This window comes from Drosophila pseudoobscura, chromosome 4 (assembly GCF_009870125.1).
Source record: "Drosophila pseudoobscura strain MV-25-SWS-2005 chromosome 4, UCI_Dpse_MV25, whole genome shotgun sequence".
Classification (NCBI taxonomy): domain Eukaryota; kingdom Metazoa; phylum Arthropoda; class Insecta; order Diptera; family Drosophilidae; genus Drosophila; species Drosophila pseudoobscura.
In genome coordinates this window covers 20,104,747-20,123,045 of record NC_046681.1, presented here as the reverse complement: position 1 = coordinate 20,123,045, position 18,299 = coordinate 20,104,747, and the positions used below count along the sequence as shown (strand labels likewise).

At 43.2% G+C, this 18,299-nt stretch overlaps 1 protein-coding gene across 1 annotated transcript in view; it reads left to right on the top strand.

Moving 5' to 3' along the window:
* The window catches only part of ssp3 (short spindle 3), a 32,151-nt gene extending 14,095 nt beyond the window's left edge, over positions 1–18,056 (top strand). Inside the window, exons 7-11 of the mRNA XM_001356459.4 lie at positions 12,952–13,097; positions 13,169–13,261; positions 13,567–13,658; positions 16,933–17,259; positions 17,315–18,056. Coding sequence (XP_001356495.4) covers positions 12,952–13,097; positions 13,169–13,261; positions 13,567–13,658; positions 16,933–17,259; positions 17,315–17,431 — 775 coding nt within the window. The 3' untranslated portion in view covers positions 17,432–18,056. The remainder of the gene's footprint in view (positions 1–12,951; positions 13,098–13,168; positions 13,262–13,566; positions 13,659–16,932; positions 17,260–17,314) is intronic.
* The last annotated feature ends 243 nt before the right edge of the window (positions 18,057–18,299 follow it).

Genomic DNA, 18,299 nt, shown 5'->3' with positions numbered 1-18,299 from the left:
CGTTTCCCAGTTTTCGGGCATGCTACCTCTCTAGGGGAATATTAAGAGTGGGGGGGGAGCGAACCACCACCCACCAAGATGAAGTTCTGTTTGGGTTGTAGGCGACATATGTAAAATGTGTAAAGTGCAGTGCCAGTTACAGTTAATTTAATGCTCGTCAGAGAGAGGAGAGAGAGACACACTGAAGTACTAGTGATAATGCACCACCACCCTCTCTATAAGTCTCATCCTCCCCCGATGTTTTCGTTGTTGTTAGTTAATGCGCATCGCTGGATGGAACAACCAACTGACGCATCACTCAATCAAATGGCAATTGCGAGGGCTTAACACGGTGCCGCAGGCAAAGGCGATTCGAGCAACCCTCGTATTATAGTTATATTCGTGCAGAAGATAGTCGGTCGGTCGGGTGGTCGCATCCCCCCTCAAGTCGGATCTAGAACTGGTGCAAATTAACACGCTAAGCACTTGAATCCGGCCAAATGTGGCATGAGTAATGCCCTCAAGTGGCATCGCTTCGCATCGTTCCAACAGATGGCGCACATTACAAGCCACTAATCCACTCCCCCGACCTCCACTGAGCCGCCTGCCTATAAATGGCTGTAAAAATTTACGATGCAAACTAAAAATCTTTTGCAAAAGTACTAGTGCGACTTGGCCACCATAGTAAAGGTCATTTAGCACTAAGGGAAAAAAAGGAAAGTCGTCTCTTCCATGCTTATGGCTATTCAATGGGAGAGTGGGCTAGGGGGGGCCATTGCTATTCCTACTATATGACGGGGCGCCACATTTATGATTGGACAACGACTTTCCATAAATTCTAATTTGATTTTGCCACTAAAGTGCCATAAGAACGCAATTTGGTTGGGCCCCACCTCACACACACACACATATGGGAGGGAGATGGGAACCTTTACTTTCGGCATAATTTTTTACGATGCTCGCTCGGCGACATTTTCATTCGTTCGCCATTTTCCATTTTCCACTTTTCCCCCAACACACACACATACACATACGCACATACACATATCCACAAAGAAAGCCAAATCACAGGCGTCCATTTTCAGTGCCTTCTGACTTAGCCTCCAGAATCGTAGAGGTCTCTGCTCGAATAGGGGGGTATATGGACTTTGCTGTAAGGATAGATATGCGAGAAGGTTGACCCCAAATTATATTTCTTACCTCCATTTCAGCTTAACTGGCTATACTTTTAATTTTTGGTGACCCCGATTGCCTCTTTCTTTAAATATCAAGAGAAATCGTATATTTCTTTATAATAACTTTTTGGAGATATATTTGAATACGTCATCTATGTTTAAAGATCCCTTTAAAACATGAACTTCCTTAAACAAAACATTCTCCTCTATTTAGTGACCCCGATGTGCTCTTTAGCCCAATGAAAAGGGTATTGCAGTCTTCGTTTTTCCCCCGTTGTCTTTTCCTCGTTTTAATGCCGTTTTTTGTGTACGCCATGGATATTGCTCCTTCCCCGTGTGTTTCGCTGTATGTTTTGTGCCACTGGCTTTTGTTGTTCTTGTTGCTATTTTATTTTATTATATGCACTTTTCTTTTACAAAATGGCGGCAAACGTCGCCTTACGGTCCTGTTCAGGGTCTCGGTGCGGGATTTTCAGGAGTTTGAGGAGCGGAGGGAGAACATCGTTATGGTTGCGGTTATTTGGCGCCATGTTTTTGCCCCTGCCATGCGGGTTTGTGGGGAAGTCCTTGCGATGTTGGTGCTGCTGCTGCTGCTGCCTTCTGCTCCATCTTCGCGCCTCGTTTGAGTTTTACGAGCGGCTTTACTTTCTCGCAGCTATTTTGGCGCTGGCTCTCTGGCTTTTTAACAGCCTCGAAAAGGTTGCCCGGGGAGCCAGTCAGCCCAGGGTCCCACCCGTCATCGCTGGCGGTTCTAGCCCCCACGTGTGTTGTCCATTTGTCCCCAGCCCCCAGTCCCCAGGATGGAGCATCTGCGAGTACGTTCATACGTATCTGCCTTGTGGTTTTGTATTTGTGCGCTGTGACAGGCCCCATATGGAAAGCAGTCGGCGGTACGGCGGGCAAAAACTGCTGAAATTTTATTTTCAACGCGCGTGTCGTAATTGAAGACGCACCAAAACTCTTTCTCCACCGCCACCCTGTGCGTTACCCTGTCTGTCAAAACATGTACATATATTTATATATATAATATCAGACCAAACGTTTACCCCGTTGTCTGTCTGTCTGTCTGTCCTTTGTTTTGGGGTAAATGGAAAACGCTTTGGGTGGCGTTCGTTACTAAGAAAACACAGGAGACACAAGACAAGAAATGGGGAATGGGCAGACGGTATGGTATATGGTATAGATAGGATGGATGGATGGATGGATAGACTGATGGCTGACGTGTTGATGAATTTTCATTTTAAAAACTTCTCTAGACAGGATTGGAGATTATATATCCCATGTGTGATTGCCACATCCGTGTTTGTCTTTGCTTTATGGCCTACCGCATGGCACCACATCATCGCATATCTATGTCTGGAATTTACTTGAATTTCAGTTGGAGATACATTTCGCTTTTCCCCTTTTGGTATGCTTTTTTGCACACTTTCTCTGGGCACACTTGACAGCTCAATCTCGGCACTTGCCACGGCCACTCTGCAGGCCCTCAAGCCCTCTCTCGCAGACCCCTTGTTTAATGTGAGTTTAATCAATGATGCATATTCGTATAAAAAAAGTGAGCAACAACCCCGGAGGCCTGGGGGCACAGTCTGCCTGTGCCTCTTCCCCTTTAAACCGAACTGACAACCAAATGTCTTAATTTATTCATAACTTTTTATACATGTTTATTAGACTGTACAGAGTCCGCGGGGTAGGGGTTAGGGGTTAGGGATATTGTTTGCCGAATGCAACCCCTCTCTGCTCCTGCTGCTGTGGCTGCTTCCACTCACCCCTCGCTATGCAAAACAATTTCCATGTTTTGATTTATGAATGATAATGCGCTGTGACACATCCCGAAACGAAACGAAACGCAACCGAAATGAACCGAACAGCAGCAGAAACAGGATAATCCAGGCAGGGACTTGATTTTGGCATATGTCTGCATTGCGTTTAATTTGCATTAATGGGCGTGGTAATGGGCCGAAGGTTCTGGCCACTGAATTTTGGCCGCTTAAATGAGGCGCAACCTAATAAAAAGTTTAACAGATTTAAAAAAAAAAACTCGCAACTGTCGCCAAAAAAAAGGGTATTCGATTGTGGGCGTGCCACTAGGCTATAAGTCAATAACTAATAAAAAAAAGGCAATAACCTTCGTTAAAGGGGAAAAGGTATTGGCAGAGGCTATACGATTCGGGGGTAGGATAGAAAGGGGTTTCGAAGGGTTTGGCAGAACTAAATGGCTATGAAATGGATATATTCGTTCAAGGGCTCAATAATCTTTGACAGCTCCTCAATACAGATATTTGCTCATTAGTGGAAAAGCCAAGGGAATATATACATATAAAGAACTACATAGATCTAAAATCATACAAGAAGGTATCCGGAAATATTAATGTTATTACTCAAAAGGTGATAGAAGGGGATAATTAAGAGGAAACTATAACCATCTCAGAGAGATTTTCATGGCTAAATATAGTTATATCTTTCTCTTATATCAAAAGTTTTTCCATCGCCGTCGTGGCCCCATATTTTACCCATATCGGTGCGAGCGAACGAAGCGAGTGAGCCGGGGGTTGGTGAACGGGTGGTATAGTATTTAAATAAGTCAATAAATATATTTGTTGAATCATGACAAGATGTTAAACTCATAGAAAATGTATTTGCCACGAACTGATTATCGGGAATAAATAAATTAGTATTCGTAATAAGTACTATAAAGTTATAGATGCTGCAAAGCTTCTATAATTTATTCGAAAGCTACAATGACAAGCTAGGGAAACACTGATATTCCATCCTGAATGCTTTCATATTTAACGAAACTAAAATCTTGGTTTTCTAAACCACATTATATCTAAAAATGTGTACAAATATGACTTACCGCTTCCTTTCATGCTGATTCATAAATTTTTCCTGAGTTTTGCTTGATCTTAAGAGGATTTTCACTCTACACTCTTTTAGTATTATGGATCTCGGCCATTTCATCGCCTTTTATTTCATTGCATTTTGCCATCTTTATTCCGAGGCATCTTTGGCGCTCATTTATTACACGCTTTACTTTCTGCTTAGGTTCCATGGAGCTTCTTTCTGATAAGCGGCTGCTGGGGAGGGCAGCCTTCCCCCCACTCGGTTTGGCTTGGGTGTCGCCTTTTTGCCACTTTGCGCATTATTTATGATGAGCACAAAAGGCCGATACACACACTCTCCCATGCTCGCAGATACAAATGCGCGTGTATCTCACGGATACTCGTGCATGGTGGAATCCTTTCGCTGCGGTTTTTCGCTATGCGCTGGGCCTTGATCTCTGCCTTGCGGTTGCGGTATATTCCGGCGCCTCTCGCGCTATCTGTCTCCCTCTCTGGCGCTACTTCTTTCTCCCTCCCCCTGTCGGGGACGCTGCGTGAAAATCAATTTACGTCAATGTCTGGGACCCGAGACCATCCTCAGTCCACAGTCCACATCCACAACTGAATCATCATCATCATCAGCGAGTGAGGAGCGACAGTCGCGAGGTAAATGAATTAAAATCGCTGTTGTTGCTTATACGATACGTAAAAATTCATTTGCATTCATCGAAAAATGAAACAAGATGGAAATTTTATGGGGGGATAAGTGTTTCGACCAGAGGATACCCTGTGAATATCAAAAAGAGAAATGGGAATAATTTAATTTATAGAATATGAAATAGTACCAAAGAGTCCACTCGATCCGATCATGATGGATTTTCAGGATTGAAAAACAAGTCTATGGAATCAATATCTTCAAAATTGGAATACCCCAACGTTTTCTAGACATGAAGTGGGATTATAATAGCAGAAATATCATGCCTTTTGGTGCTTATCAGAAAGGAGACTTCTCCCTTTACCCGCTCCATACATTTCCCTAAAAACAATACACCCTTTTTCCCACCACTTTCACGGGGTACACAAAAGTTGAATCCGAAATTAATTACGATCACAACTGGAACTCTTATCAGTCCAAGGTGCGGCGCACAGCTGCCTTGTCCCCTCACTCCTCCACCCCTTCTCTCGTCCTCTCTTCTCTCCGCTTGTCATTTGATTTGTGTTTCTTTTATTTTTTTTTATTTAAAGTTTTATGTTTTTTAAATTTAACAATAAAATCACACACAAATTAGTTACATTTCCGCGAAGATTTTCAAGGGTTTTGCGTGACAGCTGTGTAACCCACCGACCACCGAAAATGTGGGCTGGGGTGGACCCAATGGACAGGGCGTGACCGTATCTGAGGTCCTGTCGAGCCACACGGCATTGTGTCCCCTGGGCATGACCAATTGAATTGAACTGGCTTAAAATAAATTCTGAAAAACTATATAAAAAAATACTTTAAAAAAATGTTGGAAAGTGAACTTCAGGCAGAGGCTTGACCCAGGAAGAAGTGTGGTTAATGGGTGTAGAATAGGGAATACTCTATAAATGAGTTTGATTTGTTTTTGGTGGAGTAATGAATGTAAGAAATATCTGGGAAGCGGATACTTATTGGGCTAGGGATCAGTTTAATGGATACTGTATGATTTCCAAGTGTATTCCATCCTCTAATGAACGATTTTATAGAAAGTTAAATATATTGAAGAGTCAATCTTTTAAATGATTTTCCACCAGGAATATTTTTCGTAGTATTCTTAATTTATTTTTCTGATATATAAAAAGAATCTTCAACTATCCCTTCTAAACGGTACTAACCATTGTCCTCAAAGATTTCTATCGTATAGGTCTGCAAAAAATATCTTTCATGTATGATAAGAACTTCTTTTTGCAATACCACATCTATTACATCCTACAAGTACTACATATATACGTCATATTCCTGTGCCAAAACCCTCAACAATTCGCATATCCCTTCTTGAAGCATAACAACCTCGTGTCCAGACCCCAGCAGGGAACCATAACCAAATCGAAGCCCGAACCAAAACATTTACAAATGCAATTAAAGCATTCAAGCATTCCGACCATCATAGGAAACCATAAATCCAATCAAAATATAGGGGTGTTCCCATTGACCATTTCGTTTTGCTGTACAACAGAAATCCACGAAAAAAACTGCACCCGAATGCGGTCAGATTCAATTTCTATATCAATTTGGAATTGCATTTGGCTGGCAGTGCCCTTGGACTCCTCCTGAGTCCAGAATTGATGGTCAGAGGAGAGCGCAGGGGGAGAGCAACAAAAGGATAAGTCTAAGTAAGTGGGTTATTAGCACCGCAGGATGTCCAGAGTGGCAAAAGGACAGAGAGGGGACCGGGAGGACCGCCTGCCGGGCGGAAAGCAATCCGAAAAGGGCTCCTTGCGGGGCATTAGAGAGTCACGTACGCGATTCAATGAGAATGTTGTTCTGTGCTGCCGTGGATGTGAAGGAGGCGTTTCATATTAGTAATGTAAACATCCTCCCGTAGGAGGGGGCGGCAGCAGCAGCAATTGAAATTCATAAGAAGGACATTACTGCGGAGGTCTTAGCCCCATTAGCCGTCTCGAATTGAGATCTCTCTGTGGAGAATCTGTACAGCATGACGGATTGTCTTAGTCCTGCCAGAGATTTATATGACACCACCCATACCGTCCCGCCCCCCTCCCTGCTCGTCTGGTGACAGCAGCTGCTGTACGTGCTGCCCTAATAAACCCAATAATTATGATGATAAAATGATAATGATGATGATGTCACACTGGCTGTTAATGATAACGATGGCACTGCTGCTGCCGCTGTACCCACTGATAATGTTACTTAACTCCACATGCCAACATTTTTCCGAGTCGAAACATTAAAAGTTCCAGGGCACCCTCCCCCGGTTCGGTGTCTCCCTTTAGGGCCATAAAGGAAGCAGTCGAAAAACTTGCAGCATGAAATTATTTTACACGCGGTCTAATGCATAAACATGGCCAACAAAGTTGGCTCTGGCCTCGCCAGCACCAGGTGTGTGTGAGTATCATCAATGGGATACACCTCTCCTCCCCAGACCAGACCAGACCAGACCATACCCTACCCCATCCCATAACCTATTCAAATTGCATTCCAGTCGAGCGGAGGGTTGCCTGCTGCCACTTGTGGGCAATCAGTGCGCTCTCGACTCTTGGACTACCCCTAAAAATCCTCCTCGACTCGGTCTGCATTGTTTTGACATGACACCACGGGAGGCTAGAGGGTAGTAGCGTGCGAGGAGCCTTGGCCCGACAGCCATTCAGCCCTCCACCAAAGGAAACAGTTGCTCTTAATCAAGTGCTGACAACCAGCAGAGAAAACAATTTCCAATTGCATTTTAATCAACTTTCCATTCCCGCGGCTCGTGCTAGGGGATTCCCTGAACCCCTGAATACACATATGGATATATGTGCATATCTTTTATTCCTGGTTTAGTTTCACATTTAACACCTTTCTGCCTGTCTGTCGTCTGTCGTCTGCCTGGCGTTTGTTTTGCTTTCCGTGCGCTACAATCGAAATCTCCTAATGTTGTTTTAGGCCCACCGCAAGGCTGTATTTCCCTGACCTGAAATCCGTTCCGTTCCGTTCCTCTCCGTTCAGGTTTCTGCACTCGTATTGCCGTATGAATGGGTTGCCGACTGCCAGCTGGCATTTTTCCAGCCTCCGCCTCAGTTTCGGCCTCAGTTGTTGACTTTATTTTGATTGAATGAATTTGAATTTGAATTTGATGCATTTCAATGATTTCGTCGTGTTCAAATTGAATTACTGCTGGAAAAGCTGCTAAGCAGATTTGATGCTGAGAAAACACATGAATGTTAGGGTTAAATAGTGTCCCCATACAGGACATGGTTTTCGGTAGAATGTGTGCTGGGATGTAGTTTTTTGATAGAACAATGAAAACTCGTATAGTTGGAGAATATTTTGTTCGCTTTTGAAAAGTGAGGAAAGAGCTTTGGCGGATTATTTATGGTGAATATTTATAAGAATCTTTTCGAAAGTCGTAGTTCTTAATAGTTCTACATTATTTAGGTGCCTTTTTTGAATTTTTAGGCTTATTTCGAAACAGTTTTGATTGGAAAATTATGAGAATAACAAAGTTGCAAAACTTGAAAACTTATCGAGGAGATTTATGTACTGAAACCCACTGAAACTTCTAGGATCTTTTGTAGGTCTGGAAATAAATATATAAAATAAGGCAAAAATACTTAAAAGGTGTACATCTATTGTGTATATAATTCCACACGTCTTAAGGAGTACTTAGAGTACTCTTTATATAGATCTCTCCAAACAAAATTCAAAAATCGTCTGCTTATAATCAAATATTGAATAATTTCTAGTCAATAAATAACAGATTTAATTGTATCCATTACTGGAGCTATTTCTATATCTATACTACATATATCTTTTACATCCATTTATCTATCATTTGCTTTATTCACGGAATTTCATTAAGGAACCATAGTAACTCTTCAATCCGTTAAGGGCCCTTCATTGCCTCCAGGGCCGATTGTGATTCCTTGAAGTATCCCTTTCCCCCTCTCCTCCCCTCCCCCCATTGCTGACTGCCAATAAGCCTCAATCATTCGCCCATTTTCTTGTCGTTAGTGTCCATATGTTGTCTGTTTGGGTGTATCCTCCTACCTTTGTTGCCTCCAGCCCTTTCCCTTGCCTTCCTTTTGTGCTCCAGAGACAACCCGCACTTGTTAAGCGCCCGGAGCGGTCAAAGGCAAACCGAAATTCCGCTCCGGCCAAAACGGGGTAAATCAGGGGACGGACAATGGCAGAACCAGCAGCAGCAGAACCATACCATGTGTCACATCATTTGAAAACGATTTAAATTCATGAACCCTCTCCAGGATATATCCTTAGTGTACTCCCACTCCCTGGACCCGCGACCCTTGAGCCTGGAGCCTGGTGGCTCGGTGGCTCGAGTAATCAACAGCCAAATGACATTTCATTTGCTCTCGTGGCAAGGTGTTTCATTTCACATATCAACAGGACACACAGCACAGGGCACGGAGGGAACAGTTGTAGCTAGAGTTAGGTCCGGAGCAGGAGGAAGGGGGGCTTAGTGTCCTGTTTAACCTCTGCCGTGGCATGAACATTAACATGTCCTGGCCGTCTCCGGGGCCGTGTCCGTGTCCATGTCCTTGCCGCTGCCGCTGCCACTGCCACTGCCACTGCCGCGCTGCCCGTGTCGTCATTGTCAACGTAAATCTGTTTTGATTTTAATCCTGCTTATGCGAGGCGAACCCGAAATGCATGCCATTGGTTCTTGAGGGGGTCCTCCCTGCCCGACTCTCTCCCTCTCTATCTCTATTGTTGTTCAGCGAACTGTGCTCCTTGTTGTCGGAACACACGCAAATCCGCTGATGTCGATATGGCTCCTGTTCCAGCGACTGTCCGTGCTCTTGTTCCCGTGTCCCAGCATCCTGATTATGCGCCTTAAGTGCCGAAATCAATGCACACAAATGCCCAAATTACAAGCACAGGCAAAGGACATTTTTCTGCAGTACAGTAAGGCCCGGAAAGTGGTGGATTTTTTGTTTACTTCCTTCTAGCAATTGTAACTATTTTGTTTATTAAACAATTGTGTGAAAGAGAGCACGGCTGCGATGCGATGCGATGCGATGCTGTGTGCCCCCAGGACGGGGACGGGGACGGGCACGGGGACGAGGACGAGTTAAGTAGCGTGTGCATTTGACACTTGTTAAAATATTTGCGCCTGCCTCAAACACACACACACCCAGAGACAGAGACACACAAAACAGCCGTCCACTCGAGGGAGGTCCTTTGGGGGGTAGAATGTTGCAACTGTCGCGTATTTAGCGAACGTGTTTTCACAACTAACAAGGATGTTAATTCTTTTTTTGCGTCCTTATTTTTATTTCCAGCTTTCCACCAAATGCCTTTTCACACCCAAAAACCTCGTCCATGTCTGTATTTTATTTTACCCTCAAAGAGAGTGTACTTTGATTTTGTCGCAAAGGTGGAAAAAGCAGAGAAAAATAGTTGTTTCATAGTAAATATACGACAGATATCTATGATTACAGAATTTTTACCTACAACCTCTTTATCATATAACTATGGGAACAGTCTGTAACCAACCATCATGGATTGCAGATTTCTTAATATTTCAAGGAAATTTCATTGCGATCCGAAGACTTTTATAAGAAAAATCTGCCCTAATTGTACATTTCTAAGTTTAATCCTAATCAGAAGATTATATTCCTTAAGTTTCATATAAAAACTCGGCCGTAGAACCAGTTTTTGTAAGAAAAATTATTGTATATTCCAAGATAATCCAACGAAACTTTACAAATTTCAGTATAAAATATCTTTACATAACTCAATTCAAATGTTATCGAAATTAGATCACTGAATCATGAGTTTATCATATGAAAAAACCCTGGAAAATGAAGTTTGAGTAGCGAAAGATAACTTCTTTTTAAAAGATAGTCCAACAAAACTCTGATTCCTGTATTTCCATGGCCCAAAACAAAATCTTTCTTCGAATCAAGGCTCTTGTAAAGGGTATCTACACCCTCGGCTCTTGGCTATATATCATTTTGTGTTTTATTTTTATTTCGTCGCCATCGTTGGCGCTACTGCTGCTGCTTTTGGCTGCTGTTTATTTTACGGCACTGACGATTATGTCCCAAGCCCGGACCAGGGTTCCCGGACAGCGGCCGAGGGAGGGAGAGAGAGAGATGGAGAGGAAACCTCAGCCACATCCGATACGCTCGCCGGCCGGGGTGTTGGCCATTTTGTGTTTGGATTGATGCGACCAACGAACTAAATACTTGGCACAAGCGTCCAACGTCCTGCCAGAGAGGAGTCGCAGCCACAGCCACAGCTACAGCTACAGCCAGGACACATGACAAACGATGACAGTTCAGAGGCGGGTGGAGGAAAGACACACACAGAGCGAGATGTGGACAGGACAGCCGAGGGTTCGGTGGGTTCGGTGGGTTCGGGGGGCGGGGGGTGGTTGGGGTAAAAGCATCCTTCATGGCGCTGCTAGCTTTGGTGCTTGTTGGTTTAAGAAAATTATTAAGGATATTTTTGTGGTGCTGATGAGTTTGCCGAGTACTTTTTGTCCACCCCGGCCAGAGTTTTGACCAACCAGGACAGGAGAGCAAACATCATGTGGGTTGTGCTCTCCTCTCTCTCGTCCTGTGTCGCCGCTAAGTGTCCTGTGTGCGATGTGGAGCACAAATAGCAAAACAGGAAGCTCAAGTATGTTTACAGTTGACAACGCCAGAAATGCCAGAGTCCATCCGGATCAGGGCGGGGACGGGGGGGCCCGGGGTTGCGACTCATCCGGGCAAAGGCACGTAGTCCTTCCCGGGCTTTGTTTGTCCTGCTCCCATGTGTGATATGGGGTCTACTCTGCTCTGCTCTGCTCTTCAGCTTGTGTCCTGTGTGTCCTGTCCTCTCTGTATATCTGTGTGCGCGTCTGCGTTTGAGTAATGGACGCTTTTATTTGTGAACAGGACTTTTGGCTGTGTCAAAAGGGGTCAAAATGGATTTTTCGGCCATATAAAAATTTTTGCTCTGCTCTTGTTTGCCTTTTGACGCTGCTCGCTCCTTCGAGGGAGGCACATTGTCCTGGCACATCAATCACTCATTTCAAGATCCGTATATGTTTATGGGACTGGCTGGACTTCCACTTAAATAGCAGAAATCTGTATGCCATTCATTTATATTGTAAACATGGTTGGCCATGGACTGGCACTGGCCATGGACTGGCACTGGACTCCTTCATTTATTATGATAAATCACACACGAATGGGAGACCGAATGGGAGACCGAATGGGAGTCCCAATTGTTTGTCCCATTTGTGTGTGTGATATTTTTAGTGTTTGTAATCAGAATTCGCTTAATTGAAATCAAAACAATTTCAAATATATTTGCACAACAATTTTCCCCTCACACTCGCTCTCTCTCTCTCCCTCTTTCTCTCTATCGAAAACACAAGAATGAAAGCGAAAGGTCAGAAGGACTCTTGAAGCTAAAACAAAAATCTCTTCAATGTATGCCAGGTCACAGTTCTCCTTCATTCCAAAAGCTTCTTTATTCCGTTCCACATCGAAATTCTCTCATTTTAAATCACATTTCTCTGCCATGAGGGGGATTCGCACTCGTATTTGCTTACAAACATTTAGCAGCATTTTATGAACGAACGAAATCTTTTGCTAATCGGTTTTTAATGCTAGAAGCGTGCTCCTGATTAGCATATGAAAGAATTATATGGCCATTGTCGGGGTGGTGGGGTGTCGCCTCTCTCGGGGGCTTAAAACACAATTTTCAATCGGCCTTCTCCTGCGGCTGAAACAAATGTGCAAAGAATCTGAAGTGTGTGCTTTTTTATGGCTTTCGGTTTTGAGTTGTGCAGAATGTTGCAAGGAATATTAACGGTTTGGCTTCAAAAAGTTATTAAGGAATATTATTGCATTCAATTTGTTGGATTTTCAGTAAAAATAAAACAATTGAAGCCATCCTAAACCATAGCTACATTGGGTAAAACTTTCATGGAATATTTATTATTAAATAGGGACATTTCTTCAGAAACAAAAGCTCCAAAATGTTTTGAGAGCTCTGACTCTTTGTAGATCTTTTAAAAGGTTTACTCGGCTATTGAAAACTTGTATAATCTCTATCTGTATCCGTCTATGTATCTCTTGCAAATCAACAAACTTTGTAGAGAAATAATCTCTTATAATTTGCTTTATAAAGAGATTTTTCTAGAAGACAATTCCGTAAAGGGTTTTTTCTGCTCGGAATTCTGAAATAATATTCCAGATTTTAGTTTGAACCGTCTAAAAATGGATTGAAACTGATTGATTCAAAACTAATCAACATTGTATCATTCTTGTATCGCTTCCAGCTATGCGGTGGTCACGGGCCTCATAGATCTCCTGTCGCGTCGCAACCAGAAGGTGCGCGAGTCCATCGAGCAGAACCACAGCGTGATGCTGGACCTGCTGACGACGATCGGCTTCATCAGTCGCTTCATTGATATCTGCCAGCCGGGTGAGTCATGCACGGAAGTTCGCACCTGGTTGATGGTAAATAACGCGCTCTCTTCCTTTCGCTTCCTTTAGGTCCTGCCGATCCGACACGCCTGCTGAACGCGGCCAAGAGCACGGAACTCTTCGGAACAGTGACCATGCTCAGTGGCAGCATTGTGCCAATTGGTAAGATGGTGCAACCCTACCAAACAGTAGCTGTGTATATCCCAAACGGAAGGGCACTCGGGAAGGGCACTCTGGAAAGTGCTAATTACATTTCAATGCACTTTACACGGACACAACGTCCCACGCAACGTGATTTCCAGGCCAGAGCGGAAATTAGTTTTGATTTTCTTCCAGTTGCTCAGAAACTCGAATGTTTTATGAGGGAATATCCGCTATCTCTGCTCATCCGTCGCCCAACCACTTTTCTTTTACAATCTTTTATCGGTTTTTCAATTTTTTGTTGTTTTATTTTCCCATTTTTGCAGGTGATTGCATTCCACAGCGCACGACCGCCCTGGCGGCAGCTACGTTTAATCTTTACGTGTCCCTGGCCGCACTGGATGTGAACACTTTTCAGGTGAGTCGAGAGTTTACCTTTCCACCCGGCCAGCATCGGTGCTGGAGCTGGAGTTGGAGTTGGAGTCGGAGGACTTTGAACGGCAAACGTCGAACTACGACGGAGTACGACGCGTCGTACGTCGTCGTTTAAACAAATCAAAAAGTCAGTCAGCCCTTAACCCAAAGCGGCCCTGCCCTGCCGCACAGTGGTTTGACAGCAGTAGAACATGGATGTGGATACGACTCTTAGAGAGGGAGATTAGGGTAGCGAGAGGGAGATTTACATATAATTTGATGTTTAGAATTTAAGAATTAAGGAGTTCCTATTGGTTTCCTTAAAACCATTTTGAAAAGATGATAATATATTCGAGGAATAATTTGAGTGGTTCATAATCCTTCCTCAATACAAACTCGATATAGGACATACACTTCTCTTAAATACAAAACGTATAAACTATGAAATATTACAAAATTGTAACAAAATTCAGTCAGTGTTCCTACAAGCAACTTAGATCGATCTTAAAAGGGTTCCTTTTAATGCCTTTCTATTGAAAGATTGCTATTTTTATAGTTTCCCATAGATATATTTCCTAGATTGACATCAGATCCATCTCGTTAAGCGTTCCTTCTCACAGAGAGGCGGTCCAGCTAGATCCTTCTGCTTCTGCAAAATATCCTCCCTGCCTTCTTAGCTGTTCCCCTGCTGCAGTCTACAATCTTTGATGGACCTTTTTGTATAGACATTTCTGGCCATTCCCGAACCACTGTGCCCGCTGTCTGTGCCTTGTGTCTTTCCTGCTCGAGCAGCGAAGCGCAGCGAAAATTTCATTAGAATTTTTCCTTTTTGGTTTTGTTTTTTTCTGCTGTTGGAGCTGTTGTTGTTGTTGTTGTTGTTGGGGCGGCGTTGTGTGTGCGTTTTGGCTTTTCTTTGCTTTGCACTTGTAAACTTTGTCGAACGTGAAATCGCCCGTCGAAAATTGAGAAACCCCAAGAACAAAAGTTAGTGCAGACGTTTAAAACTTTTTGCAAATGCTGCTGCTGCTGCGGCCTGCAATTTGCTAGGAAATTTCAGCAGTCTGATTTGCATATTGCCAAATGTCGTGACAGCCACGAGAATAGTATATTTTGTGTGGGGTAAGAGACACAGAGGAACAGATACAGATACAGATACGGATACAGATACATATACATATACGCATCAGGCAGAGTGACATTTGCTTAACAGACAACACAGCGCCAAATGACAAACAGAACACGAGGCAAACGCCATTGAACCGCGATGACATTTGGCTCTGGTACCTGTGTGAAAAGTCATGGGGAATAGTGGCAGAGGCGGCGCTACTCTACATGGGGCCATGATAAAATAGAAGATGGGTGGCAGTACGCAAATATTTTGACACTTTACTTTGGGCAAATGTCAGTCACAGCCACAGCCACAGCCACAGCTGCTGCTGCTGCTGCTCCTGTGCCACCGATTGCCGAGTGTCGTCTTGGCCCCATTCCTCCTGAAATATTTATGGCTGGCAGGAGCTGCTGAAGAGTCTGCCTGATTTGTCCTGACAGCCAAAAACCGCGCAAATGAAACGGAATATCGAAGTGGAGAGCCATCGAGAATCTCTCAGACAAACCATGGCATCGCATAGCATCGCATAACATCCATCCATCTGTCATCTGCATTTCATTTCCTGTGTTGTGCGTGTGTGTGTTTGTTGCACGTGTCAATATTTAGCCGTGCAGCCTGCCCAAGTCTACGCACTTGACAAACTAATTTGTTAGACAAACTTTGCCGCAAACCCGGGCTCTGCACGAGCATCTCTCTCCACCGTCATCCCATCCCCAATTGCATCTGGGATTAGTGGGTTGAACAGTTCTATTTGTTTTAAATTACCACAAAAATAGATAAAGGTTTTCTTCCAACAAACGAGGGGAGTTTGTTTTTTAGCTCTGCTGCTGGCACAACTTTTGGCAAATAATTTGATTCGGTTTTAATCAGCAAACTCAATTTTCGAGTGCCGCTGCTCTTCGCTGGGCCGCTGCTGCTTGTTTTTGCGTAAATATTGACTTTGTAAAATGAAATTTTCAAGTTTAACCCAAGCCAATGCCAGGCCACGCAATTTTCATTGCTTTCTGATGACCCTCACTTGTTGAAAGTTCAGGGGTATGTTGGGCTAGCTGAGGCGTATGAGACAGGCTGGAATATGAGGCGCAAAGAGGGGGCTTTAATCTTTAAACTATAGTAGAACTATTTGGTATAGTTGGAAGTCCTAGATTTGGAGAGCTTCTAATGCTAGAGCAGCCTCATAAATTCAAGTTATAATCGAAAGAGAACTAAGGGATGGAAACATTAGCCTAGAGTTCCGATAAAACATATCCGATAATGTTTTAGATGAACACCCTTAAAGATGCAGAACTCTTTTAGGATAAACAGTCCATATAGCGAGTCTCAAAGGGGGTTCGTTTTACGTAAAATTCGTAATATAGAATTAATTTTTGCAGAATTTTAGCATTGCAGTGTTCTGGAAAGTAACTCGTTATATAGAAAACTTCGTTGTACGGAAGTTCGTAATGAAAAATAAAGTTATTGTCTACCGATCTATAGAAAATCATTCCAATTTGAGTATTATACAAACCAAAATAGTGCCATAATCTTTCTTTTGAGAGAGATTCCAGGGTAATTGAAAGCTAATTTCCTTTTAGCCATCAAAAAAGCATATTTCTAATGGATATCCCATAGTCGTTTACAGTCTTACTGGTACTAGTTTTTTTTGGTTTTGCTGCTGGTCGGCTTGAAAATCCTTGCTCGCTCATATCCTGCCAGAACTGGCGTTGTTCTAGCCAGCCAGGCATGTCAATTGTTTGGCTAAATATTTGCTTAGTGCTCGTACAAGTTGCCAGTTTCAGTTGTTGAATTGAGTTGAGTTTTGGTTCGGGCTTGGGCTCGGGTTTGGGTTTGGTTTTGGGATTGGTTTGGCCTGGTCGGGCAGGGCAAACAAATTAGAAGCGTCCTCTCGCTGTCCTCTCATTCCTTTATGCAAATAAATGTATACTCGTATATGGCTATAAACCATCGAGTGAAGAGTCGGACAGAAGTCGAAACGGACGTGCCGGCCCCTTCATATCCTGCCCTAAACAAGTGCCACTCTTTGATATTTGCTTTGACTTAATTAAAACATTTGCACAGTGATTTTTTTGTTTTGTGCCATCGTTATCCTCCCTTCAATTGTGTTGCCAATTAAATGTGTTTTTCTTTTCTTTTTCCTTTTGTGTGCTGTGTACTGTGTGCTGTCCCACAGGAGGCTCTGTCGGTGGAGGGTCCTTTGTCGCTGAAGCTGCTGGATGTGATGATGATAATATTGGACAATTGTGTGACAAACACCCCATGGATTAAGACCAGTGAGCGGACAACAATGCTAATTGATTTGATTGCCGCGCTGGCCTTCTTCGCACTGAACAACCGTCGGCATCAGGAGCTCTTGATATCCGAGCCATATGCCGCGATCTTCAAGAATCTCAGCAAACTCTCCACGCAGTTCAATCCAGTGATCTATCCATTTTTGGTCACCGCAAGCTTCAATTATGCGGCAGCCCGAGAGCTCATTGGCAAACATTTCGACTTGCAAGTAAGTTGTTCGAATTGTTACTTTGATCTTTACTTAAGGGGCTTTGTCTTTGCAGTTCCTCGATGAGTACAGCCGCTCGGATGTGGCCCAGCGCAATCGCTTGATCAAGCTCATCAACAGTCGGAACAAAGACAAAGTCAATCCGCCACAACTGCCGTTCAAAGGAGGTTAAGTCTGTGCCCTCTCTCACTACACATCCTATATATATCTATATATATAGACTATCCTTAAACACGAACACTACTCATTCTCAAGCATTGCCCAAGGGAGCAACGTGATATAATTTTCATAGAAAATTAGAAAAAAAAAGCAAGCGCTGAGCAAACAACTCGAAACATTCGCAAAGAGATGAACAAACGAAGGGGAAACACAAGGAATACTTAATAATTGAGATCACAAAATATTCTAAATATAATTAATGTAATCTTAAAGGATAACTTAAACTAAACTACTAATAAAACACTCATCTCACACTCATACATTCGCATACACATTCACATATAGCCCATATATATATTTATGAAATACTCATTGTAGTCTGTAGGACGTGCCCTGCAAAGTATTAACACTCTCACCACCACCTGCATCGTCTGCACCAGAGCCACACGACAAACAATCTTCCAAAATTCTCGGTTATCAAAAGAACTCTCACACACACACACACACACACACGCATGAAATGGCAGGAATTACGACAACCTATTGTATTTTTTATAGACGTCAACATTTTGTGGCTGAAACAATTATCATAAATCATATAAATGAAATAAACAAGTGCGAAAATGGAATGAAAATTTGTCTAGAATGTTTTTGGTTTTCAAAGGTGGTTTTTTGGGTTCCAAGAAGATGACTTCTACAGGGACTAAAAGGGTAAGGGAGTTCAAAGGCTACTTCCCATCACAAAACTTGACGCAAAAGCTGTTCTTTAAAGGACAAAGCCCTAAGAGCCAGGTCGCTAATAGACTGGAGTGTAACAGGACACTGGGCCAAGGTATCAGGGGATTAATGGGATTGATTTCTGTTTAATGAATGTTGGTATA